The sequence below is a fragment of the Aulonocara stuartgranti genome (genome assembly GCF_965226115.1).
Source record: "Aulonocara stuartgranti genome assembly, chromosome: 7".
NCBI classification, from domain to species: domain Eukaryota; kingdom Metazoa; phylum Chordata; class Actinopteri; order Cichliformes; family Cichlidae; genus Aulonocara; species Aulonocara stuartgranti.
This window is the reverse complement of record NC_138945.1, coordinates 66,218,298-66,230,403: the sequence shown is the minus strand read 5'-3', so window position 1 is coordinate 66,230,403 and position 12,106 is coordinate 66,218,298. Positions and strand designations below refer to the sequence as shown.

The window sequence follows — 12,106 nt, the reverse complement described above, 5'->3', positions numbered from 1 at the left end:
TTTAATTTAGTAGTTGACCAAGAAGAAAGTGCAGGGACAAAAAAGAAAGAAAAGTGTTTTTAAAATAACAATCAATGATTATCCTTCATATTTTTTGCTAGTGTGAATATGTAGATAAGATATTAGCCATTTTGAAAGTTCAAAGCTGTTCCTAAGCACTTAGCCATCCATAAAATCAGATTCAAGTTCAGGTTTTTCAGTGGAAAGTTGAGCACTTGTTAGTCTTTAAACACTGACCGTGGTTGGTATCCTAAGATAATTCCTCTGTTTTCCTGTCAGCATGCACAGAACATGCAGACAGATAAATGTATTATCTATCTATAGTTTACCTGCCGCAGGTGCCAATACACTAACTCCCAATGGTCCACTAATTCTTTCCTTTCAGAGCCTCATAAGATCAGAATTGGATGCTGTACAATTTTCGTAAGATATTAATTGAGCAAACTGATAAAATAAACGTTTTGCTCGTCTCTTCTTGTCAATAGAAAATTGTACTTAGTAGTCAGGATAATCTTTTAATGATATACGTTTGCAAATGATAGAATACTGCATGATGACCTCTTTATAACTCAGACTGTTTTTAGTTCACTGTGACCCGTTATCATGCAGGGAAGGAGCAGTACCTGCTAGATAAGAGCTTAACAAGCAGTTTCACTTCGTGTCAGGTAGAGGAGCCTCTCTTGGCGCACACACACATATACACTAGGGGTGCAACGATACACAAAATTCACGGTTCGGTTCGATACTTTGGTGTCACAGTTCGATATTTTTTCGATACAAAAAAATGTTCATGCTTTTTTAATTTGTCATTTATTAAAATTATAAATATATATTTTAACTCAAACTTACAGTTTTTAAATTTAATGTTGCTGAAACAACAAAGGGATGAAATAATAAATCTATCTGATCGAGAAATCCCTCATCTTTGGAAAAGAGAGTTTATTACAGAGAAATGGCTCTTTCCAAAATAAAAGCTATACTATACGCTTCTTCTGGGCTATATTCTCAGCAGCATATTAAACTTATCAGGTCCCCATAAGGAGAATCCTGTGCTAACGGCTGTCTAAATGACTCGGGTAAAGTTTGTAGCATGCTGCTTGTTGTTTTTGTCTGCTTCCACTTGTCTTTGCACTAGCTTGTCTTTGCACTAGCTCCGTTAACGAGCTACCTCGGATCGCCCCGTGCGTGGGGCTGGACTGCGTCAACACATTAACGAGCTAACTGCGCTAACGCACTAGTTCCCACCAATGTAACTGAGCATTGCATGGCACATCCGACATACTATTTTACTTTTGTCCATGACACGCTTACCTTCAGGGTCATACGTCACATGAAAACCAAAATAATTCCAAAGGTCAGATCTGAATGAGGGTGGGGGAGGTTCAATTTGCCATGTTGCAACGAGCTTAGCTTCTGTCTTGCTAGCTTGCGCTGCGCTCAGTGGATCTGCGCTCGACAGTGCAGCCTAGGCGGAGTAGTCGAACGCAGATCCTCTGAGCATCGTCAGAAGGAAAGTTGATAAAATAAATTAAAAATGTTGTATTGTTCGATACATATGCGTACCGAACCGAAAGCACTGTATCGAATGGTTCAATATCGATATGAGTATCGTTGCACCCCTAATATACACATCCACATTCCAATGTAATAAACGAATGCGCCTACTTTTGTATATAAATAAAGACCAGAGCGGTAACAGAGCGCACTTCACAGGGCCCCCACTCTGATGTCAGCGCTCTGTGACCGCCCTTGCAAGTAAAAACTGCAGCGTGTGTGTCTCCACTCTCTGACTCTCAGCTGAAGAAGTGTCTTTAGAATAAATCTCTTGACACTTCTGTTTTCACAGAATCTCATGTAAATATGTAATGCTCTCCCGTGTTGCGTGAGGAACTCTAAATGTTCCACAGCATTTTCAAAACAGCCTGCTGAGACACCAGTCGTTAGCCAGATGTTCCCCCACCTCTGTGGTGGCTGTATCCTTCTCTGAATTGATCAGTTCTTTCACGTCTTTGGAAATTGGAGCAGTCAGTTCTGTCGTGGCACACACTCTGGTAATGAGCATTCAGTGTAACCTCACAGGTCTCAGTGTACCTGCTCCCCTGGGTGTTACCATGTCACCAGATCTGGGACAGGTGTTTCTCCAACAATCTACCACCCGCTCTCTGCTCTATTTTTGTGATCATTGACGGGGAACGTGAACAGTTTGGACAGAAAGGCTTCTCCTTCCACCGCCCTCACATGCATATCTTCTTGTCTTTCTTTGTTTTTTGTTTTTTTGTCTTTTCTGTGAATTATGAGTGTTTTCTCAGCCGGCCAAGCTGAACCCTTTAGATTTCTGTGATGAATGTGCAGTCGTATATTGCTGTGTGCGGACTTGGTCATCACAGAGGAAACTACAAGCTTATCTATGCAATGAGACATATGAGCTCTGTCTCAGGGCTTTGTCTACATGCCACACGTGAAATATTGCGTGGCAACATCCAGGCAAAACTTCCCAGAAGTCGGATGTTGCCACAGCACGGTGCAGGCCTGTTATTTGTCAACATTTTCGAGGACCGGCAGTGTAAGCATTAGTCGAGAAATCGCCTCGTGTTTTTGTCTGCTTCTGTGGCGAGGAGGAAAAGGGTCGGCGTGCCGCACGATCCTCCAACTCCCTGTTTGTTCTGTATTCATTTGTCTGCCTCTCGTTAGAGGTAAATCTGGATCATTAACTTTCATTTCACACTGTAACTAAGACACAAAAAAATGATGTGCAGTGACTTATCGGAGACTCGGAAGAAGACTTTTATTGCAATAAGAGGGACCCTGCTCTCCAGCGGCTGTGTGAGGAGTCTGTAATGAGCCAGCAACATCACATACAGCCTACTGTTGATGGAGAAGACAAGATAGCAGATAGAAACAAAGCATAAGGCAGAGATTGATGGTGCTGCTGTTCTTCATTTCATTTTCCTGCACGAGGACCAAGATCTGCATCAGCAAACTTGCAGGCCGAGGAGCAAGAATGGGATTTGAAATAATTCTCGTCTTATTTCAAAGCTTTTAGAGGATGTTTTAAATGGGGTTTGCATTTTTAATGATTACTAAAGCATTTTATTGCCCGAGAAATTTTAATTAATCAGTAAAAATTCAGTTTGAATGTCTAATTCAGCAAATAGATTTCAAAAGCCTTGCAGCTGAATAACAAGGGTACTGAACCAGTGAATGACTTTAAAGCTTAATGTCGTTTCTGTACAGTCAAAGGAAAGTTGGGTTTGTACTATTTCTAATGTGTAAGACAGAAAGTCAAGTGATATTAAATGTGTTATTATTTTAGAGAAGCCAGGCTTCTGGCTGCTTATTGTTACTTTCGTCCTTATTCTTTCACTAAAGGATTTACTGACACCTAAAATCACCTTGTTGTTTCTGGACGTGACCGTGCTAATGCAGCTTCTCTTGTCCTGTGCAGATTTCCTGATCACACTCTTTAACTCCAAGCTTTAAGTATTAAGTGCATTCCTATTGTTGTGATATTACTTTTATTGCCTGTGAAGATGTACAGCGTGATTCTGGCAGTCCATGTCATTTTTCTAGTCATAATTACCCCGTATCTAAAGCGCCTCTCAATCTGTCCTGGCAGTTAGCAAATCCCCACAGGCATATGAAACTGCAGGAGAGCTAAAGCTCTGATTTTGTATCTCATTAACACAGCGAATGAGATATTAATCTCCCTCAGACATGGCACAACCCTGAGCAAATTGTTGGTGTTCACTCAAGAGGAAAATGATTTGCTAGCACTGCTGAAGGGCATGTTGAAGCCGAGCGTGTGAGCGACACATGACGTGTCAGACGTTCAGACATCACACAGCGGTCCGCGTTACTGTTGCAGAGTTATTTTTATTTGACAAGACAAGAGGTTACCCATAACTGTGAAGGCGCTGGCATTTTATGTCTTTATATTGTAGTGTCGGATTGCTTTGCGTTAATGATTCGTCGGTCATACACAGTCCACTAAAAGCACTTAACTGCACACCTGCCACTACTGTTTGCATCTGTGTGAAAAGGATGCTGACAGTTTGAAAAGGGTAGAATAATCCGAGTGCACCTCTACAAACACCCAAGCTTCAACTGCCTGCTCCAATACAAAGACGACATAAAGAGGTATTGAATGGTGCAACTCACCGGACTGTTCTTGCAAAGACAACCCCTCCAAACTAAGATCTCTAACTAAGGCTAATGTTTTCTTTTATCCTCTCCAGGTGCGTGAGAATGCCAAACAGGATCTCAAGGATGGGCTGGCTCTGTACAACTCAGAAAACAACATAGGCCTGCGAAATGCCTGGAACATCATCCAGGCAGAGGTAAGTAACGCCATGCATTTACAATATGAGAAACGTTAGTGTGAATGTTTAAGCACAAATGACTAAAATCTATTCAGATATTCCAGCTAATGTATGTCCTGGCTTGTAGCTGTGGCGTTAGAGTGAACTTAAAAGCCCAAACTGGCTGTCCAAGTACACTTCAGTCCTTTTTTGCTGTCCTTTAAAGGAAAGTGACCAATTACATTTTTTAATTAAAGTTTGTTTGAGCTTTTTGGGGCCACTGAGGACACAGAGCATTAACTCATCTTCCACCTGACATTTGTATGGCATTAACAGTGGAAATGCTGTGGAGTGATAGGATACACCGACTGGCACGAGGCCCTGAAGGACAAAGTAGTTCCTGATCGCTGCTGCCAGGAGCATTACCAGAACTGTGGGCGGAACTCCACCAACATGTTCTGGAACAGGGTGAGTTGACCTGGACTCCGATGAGTTGAGTTTTGCTTCTCAGTCTTTTGCTTTTGCTTTTAAGTATAAGAGTCACGTGTCTGCTCTTTATAAAATATTCAAAACTAACAGATTTACTGTATTAAAATGACAGACTCCACAGAATATACTTACTGTATTTAAGTTTTTGTTTTGGAGGATATGAATGATACACAGAGTCATTTTCTACCTAATCTCGGCTGTATAGTTTGCCTTGACTTTTCTCTTTTTAAAACTGATAGTCTGAAAGTATTCTGTATGATTCACGTAATATTCTTGTCCAGATTATAGGAAACATGCTGGGCCCAAAACTGCTGAATCAGAATACTTTATTAATCCTTAAGGAAATGATGTGGTTACTCCAAGACTTTAACAATTACAGACTAAACTATTTGAATATGTTACAGAGTTTACAAATTTAAGAAATAGCACTAATATATACAAGTCACTCAGTTATAAATATCAAGAATATTGACAAAGGATATTACAGAGGTGGAATATATATGATTGACATTTGACTCTGACTGAACTTTGTCATTTGGTATTTAGCTGCAGAGCGTGTGCAGACAGGGCAGTGTTTACAGTGTGTTAGATGGAGGAGTTGCACAGGGAGACGGTCACGGGCAGGAAGGATTTCCTGTGTCGTTCTGTGGTGCTTTTTTGGTACCATTTATCCCTCTTTGTATTGTTACTGTCTCTCCTCATAGTAGGTTTTCCATTTACTTAGAACATGTGCTCTAAAACTGCTTTAACGAAGCCAAACTTGTTTTGCCACGTTTGTGCAGTTTTGAGTGCTGAAGTGTAATCTGTTCGTTTGCTTGAGTCAGCCAATGTACCAACGGAAACAGACGTTAACTTGAGGTAGCCAGCAATTAACTGGCTGGCTGTGTGTGTTCGTGTGTGTGTGTGTGCGCAGACTGTTTATGCTGCGTTTTTGCAACAACTCAGAGTGCTCTCAGCTCTCACCAGGAACCCCGGTTGCTTTTTTCACTTTACCGCCAGACTCTTTCTTTTTATCTTGTTTTGCCTTGCAGTCTCAGTGCGCCTACAAAATATATACATGTGAAGTTTTTACTGACACTGAAGCCTTTTTAGGCTGCACAGGCCTGTTTCTTTTATGGAGGGACGTAAGCACAGTGGACAACCAGAATAGCAAAAAGGTCTCGACTGGTGCATCTACATAACAAAATCGTTTTAGCGTCCCCGCGGTATGAATATGTCATTGTAAAACAGTTGTCTGTCTTTTCATAAATGCTCCCCCTGTGATGGGGTGGCTCAGTATTAGGAGTCTTTATTTCAATTTGCCCTTTCCTGAGAAAATGTTTCCCTGTCCTTCTCTGCTCCCTTGGTTTTGTAAATTCAGTACAAGATCCAAACAGAGTTCTGCTCTGTTCCTGAGTCATGCTGTATAAAAATAGCTGTCTGCGGTGCACCTTTTTCCTAAGTCCATTTAATCTCCAACATCTCCAGCACCTGATATTTTTCACTTCTCAATGTGTTTTTACTCCTCAGTGCTCAAGTACACAATTAAGATACCTGTCTGACATTGTCTAACATCCATCCGGTGTCCTTGAAACTTTTAGATACCATATTTACAATCAGTCGAGCGTCACGCTGTGTATCATCCCCATCTCAGCCAAACCAATTTATCTTGTGATCCTAATCTTCATCAGGCTGTTTTTCAGCTCTTTAGCAACATTCAATCTTTCAGTTTTAGGCCAAAGAAGAAGAGTGAGGAGGGGTTTTTATGACGTATATAGAGCCTGACATTAAGCAATGTTCTAAGCTAAAATTCTAATTTCCATTTGTGAGATTGAACCACTTATTCTTCCGATTTTGAGAGCTGTACTTTGGAAGAAGTGCGCTGTCTGTGGCGTTTCAGGTGGAGGGCCACTGTGGCTCTGATTAGTGTTACTATGGCTCTTTTGTACATCCTGATTACTGCTGCAGCTGTGCTCTGGGCTTTCAAAAAGTGTATTTTTCGATTCTTTAGACCAGGGGTCCAAAACTCGCGGCCCGCGGGCCATTTGCGGCCCACGTCACCTCTACTTGTGGCCCGCATACTGATGTGAAGAAAATTTTTTTTTAATTATTATACAAAAAATGATTTAATACATGACAGAGTGTTACAGGCATGGCCCTTTAAGACTGTAGCCTCATGTGCGGTGTAGTCCTTGCTGCAGGGAGAGCGTGTGGGACCGCCCCTCCCGCTGTGTGTGAGCGTGAGGGAGGGAGGAAAAAGGAAAGTCGAAAAGTACGAGGCGCTACCGAGCAGAAACGGGAGATGGAAGCATGTAAATATAAAAAATAACCACTGCAGCCTAAAAGAGTGCCTGACGAGCCCAGTAAGCTATTAAGACTCGACTGTACACCGTGTTCGTGTTTTCCTCCGAAACAATAAAGTTCTGCTGGAGCAGCCTTTCAACGCCTCTCTCTGTCTCTCGCTAGCAAAGTTGACCCAGACAGTAAAGCTCGTTCCATGAGCCGACATGGAGCCCAAAGTATTAGCCAGAGTCTCCTTACCACGTTTCAGAGCCGCGGACCTGAGCGAGGTAACAAGAGCGTGCAAACATGTTGAGGGCTGTATTAGTTCAGGGAGAGATTTATTTAGAAAGAAAACAATTTTCACTTGCAATCAAAGACTAATGTGTACGCTTATGTCTGCATTTTTATTTTGTTAAATACAAACAAAATTGTAGCAAAAGTGCTTCCACGTGTCTGGCCAGAAAGAGCTGTTTATTTGGTAGTTCAATGAAACTACTGTACTACACTGTACTACACTGTACTACACTGCTGAGTGACTGTCTTCTGCTCGTCAAATACATTTCACTGCAATGTTGACCCTGTGCTAACTTACATATGACAACTGAAACTGAAAGGCTTCAGACAGTTAAGAGTGAGAAAAAATTGTGTTCATGTTTGCAATTTTGTCTTGTTACACAATATTTGGAATTAAATAAAACAAACAAAACACTACATTTTAGGAAATATTAGTGGGTGTTTTCGTGTTTGTTTTTTTGTACTACTTGGACACTGAAGTGGCCTCCAATGAGGTGACGGTGCCAGAAGTGGCCCGCGGCTCATTTGAGTTTGAGACCCCTGCTTTAGACAATTCTTCTCCATATGGGTCCCAAACTCACTTAACTCCCAACTCATTAACAAATTAAGTTGCACTGTTAACAGGTCATGTTATGACTATGCTCATACAGTTAGGCTAATTTAAAATAATCAGCATACTTACATCGTCTTAGTGATCACAGGTTTTCTCACTGTTGTTGCAGTGTTCAGTTGTGCTTCACCGAGGATTTGCGTACGAGAAGTTTTGGTTTGAAATGATTTTGTTCGTGCATTTTTGGTTTTGGCTTAAATTAACAAAAGAGCTGCAGAGCTGTGAAAGAACCACAAAGACAAAACCACCATAGAAACTTCAACAGACTCAAAATGCAAAATGTCCATAACAGGAAAACAACAAGAAACAAGTCGAGGCGGAAAACTACTACAGAGAGGTGCGGACAAGCATACCGATGAACAGCTGCGAAGAGACAAATTAAGAGGAACAAGAAAAATACTGAAAAGTGAAAGAAAGGGACTGCAAAACAAAAACACAAAGTGACTACAGAGTGAACAATTGCTCCGTGTTGGGGGTTGTTGATACTTTTCTTCCCATTAACTCGTGATGCATTGGGAAGTTAGATCCACAGCGTCCTACTTTTTAACGCCACATTTGAAGTGCTCTAACATATTGCCTTTAAATTACACTTTTGTTGCTCTAAAATACAATACTTGCCAATTTCTGCTCCCCGAATTCAAAAGAGGCATGCATCTGTAAGCTTTAATCCACTGTTGTTTTTTCCAACACTTTGTGGGTACTTAAAGTCGCTTTAAAGTTTTCCTCTTATTGCCTAAATCCAATGGATTTTTCTATTGTTCTCGAGACAACAGCTCTTCTTTTCTCACAAAACCGTGTAGCACAATGCTCACCAGTTTTCCCTCGTATTGCTACTCTAATCTGCTATTGGTCTGGCATGTGGTTCGTTAGCGTGTCCAAAGTAGAGGATTAAAAGCTGTAATATAATTGCCAAAATGAGAAAAGACAGACATTGAGCTGGCCCATTGGGAAAGCTCATCATTAAAAGCTTGTGTGTAATCTTGCCCAGAGGAGATGGCCACACGCTTTGTAGTTAACTTTACATGCTGCCTCAGCAACCACAGACCAGCAGGGGCACAGCTTTGCTGCTGAAACCGCCCTTAAGTGTGTCGCGTTATATCCCTGCCAATGAGTAGCCTTTGAATGAACCCAGGTGGGAATGTATTTAAGCATACGATTAGTGCGCACGTCGGCTTATGTGTCCCATACGTCTGCATATAAATGTCATCGCTCACAATAACTCAGCTGTGTTTAATAACTCACCTGCTAGTTATCCATCCTACGGTATAGCTCACATTAAAGAAATGCTTTCTTGCGGGAAAACTGCAAACCAGATGATTGAGCTTTCTCCAGGGTAACTGAACAGGGGGCAGCCATCGCTCCAACTACAGTGTCATAAACTGAAAATGTATATTTTAATGGTATTTTAACATGGTTTTGTTCCTTTTTTCAGGGCTGCTTTGAGAAAGTGGAGGAATGGCTGGATGACAATAAGTATCTGCTGGGAACCATAGGCATGGTCATCTTGGTAGTGGAGGTAGGAGGATTTGTGAGAAACAACTCTTTCCTGTTTGTCCTGCTTTGTGTCTTTTGCCAACATTGAAAACAATTAAAAGGTTAATGCTCAGTGGGCATTCTGGGCTCCAGCACATCCTGAAATATTGAAGCTCCTGTCTTGTGCACCCTGATCATGTGTGAAGTGGCTTTGTGCCAAGAATGATATAAGGAGCTATGAGACGACAGGAGAGCAGAGATGCTGAATATAGAGTCGCAGATTAAAGGCTCTGTAGCAAGTGGTGGTAGAAATTCCACTGGCGCTTCTGTTTGTCTTTTGCTACTAAACTTTGCTTCAGATGTATCCCTCTTTATCTCAGTGTCTCTTCAGGATGTAGTATTTCCACTTACTTTGAGATTGCACTCTAAAAGTGTCTACTCACAGAACAACGGGGAACCTTTTTTTTTTTAACCGTATTTGTGCAAATTTTGACTGCAAGACTTTTTTGTATTACGTCTTTTGTTTTGTTTTTTTCACTCCGGTTAGCCAGTGTTTCAACAGAAGCGGTGATAGCGCTAGGTAGCCAGCACAGCTAACTGCACAGAAACCTGTGTGAGCATGGTGGACAACAATATGAGTTCATGCACGCATGTAACAACTGAAAGTTAGTGTGAATGCTAGACTGTCTGTATATGCCACTACCGGCAACCTGTCAGGTAGGGCTGTTCGATATAACGATATATATCGGACGGCGATATAAAAACGTCTATCGTTTCATTTGACGCTATCGTTTGTTTCATGGTGTCACAAAATAAACTGTTTATGGCAATATTTTTTCATGGTTTTGATGGTCACTGTAGTGGCTATATTAATTTCTTAAAGTTTTCTCTTTCTCTTATATTTAATATAACCACACTACTGACGGACAAGCGCCTGTTTTTATGCGTTGTCATTAGCAACAGCGACGGTAACAGCATCGCGTGTCTGCTTGTTTATGTTCCACATAAACCTTTCACAATAAAGCTCAAGATCCTGTTGAGACTTTTCAAAATTAACTGAATCACGTGAAAGAGCAGATTATTTACGGATGAGAAGTATAAAAGAGCCGCCAGGTGCTAAAAAAATAAACCTCAGACTCAAACGTTAGAACAGGCTTTTCCCCGCAGCACGCCGTGTAATAAATACTCACAAAGAAAACGGCGGATGTTACAACTTATGTCTAAAAATAGTTTCATGCATCGGTTAAAACACTCGACTCCAGCTACATGACGCGCAGCTGGAAACCCTTCCCGCAAGTCGAGCTGCCCGAGATTCACAGAATTTACAGAAAATGTTACATTTTTGTGATTTATATCGTTATCGGACGATAGAATTCTTATATCGGGATATGAGATTTTGGTCATATCGCACAGCCCTACTGTCAGGGGTCCTTGCTTCAATTTGCACCTTCTTGAGAGAATGTTTTCACACTCCCTTGACTTTGTAAATTCACTGTAAGATCCAGCAGAGATCTGGTCTTTTTCCTGAATCATCCTCTGTGGCAATAGCTGTCTGGTGCACCTTTTTTCCTAAGTCCGTTTAATCTACAACACCCGACATCTCTGACTGCACCTTACCCTCCAATCCTTTTCACTTCTTCTGCTGCCAAGGTGCATGACAAGTGCAGAATATTTTAATATCTCGGCCCATGAAACCTTTCGGTACAATATTTACATTTCACATAGATGATGATATTTGACACAGATTTCTCAGATGTACAGTTCATTTTGTATGTCCGTGCCCTTGATTTTATTTTTGATGCTGTGAAGACTTGTTTTTCAATATTTTCTTTCTGCCTAGCCTGATATGTCTGTGACTGCGTGCACGCAGGACAAGGCTTCACTTTGCTAATGCATGAATTCATGGTTCATTCAGAGCAAGGTGTCCTCACCAAGGAAGGCAAATCTCCCTGTTGAGTTTTGTATGATTCTGCACGTAATAATGTCCTCAGGGAGGGGTAGCTCTTGCACAGTCACATCAGAGAAATGTGTGCATTATATATGACCACACTATGCTCTGAAGAATTTGTTAAATTTCACATTCTCCTCCAAACGCACATCAGGCATGTGCAGAACACTGAGACTTCTGGGCGCACACACATCCTCCTCTGATTCAGGCCAAACCAGAGGTAAAGTTGGGAAATATTTGCAGACGTGACAATGAAGAGCATCATAAATAAAGCTAATGTCCCATAATGTTATTTTGTTTTTGTTTTTTAATGATTTGGGACCAGAAACATGCTGTAAATAACAAACTTTGTCAAAAGCTAGTACCGTATTTTTCGGACCATAAGGCACATTAAGCGAAACAAAACAGTCAGATAAGTCAAACTTTACTCAGCTCATTCTTCTTGCTTCCTCCACTTCCGTACAATTGTTGAATTCTCTGGCAGCTGCTCTATTCCCATGTTGTTGCGGTATATTAATGACTAACCTAATATTGTGGATGGATTATCTCAGTTGTTCTCCTGACTGAAGTTTGGTCTGTTTACAGCATCCTGCCATGTGATTGCATTTGTCCCTAACCATCGGGAACTCTCATGTTAACTTTTATCGAGTGTAAAAAAAAGTTAGCTTCACTGTGTTTATGCTATGCTAACATAGCTGTGTCACTAGCGATCACATAGCGCATCATTATATA

General features: G+C 41.2%; 1 protein-coding gene across 2 annotated transcripts in view; it reads left to right on the top strand.

Moving 5' to 3' along the window:
- tspan9a (tetraspanin 9a) overlaps positions 1-12,106 on the top strand; it is a 190,043-nt gene that overhangs the window by 171,387 nt on the left and 6,550 nt on the right. For both annotated transcript variants that reach the window (XM_082541430.1, XM_082541429.1), the window contains 3 exons: positions 4,236-4,337; positions 4,635-4,766; positions 9,386-9,469. In XM_082541430.1, coding sequence (XP_082397556.1) covers positions 4,236-4,337; positions 4,635-4,766; positions 9,386-9,469 — 318 coding nt within the window. The remainder of the gene's footprint in view (positions 1-4,235; positions 4,338-4,634; positions 4,767-9,385; positions 9,470-12,106) is intronic.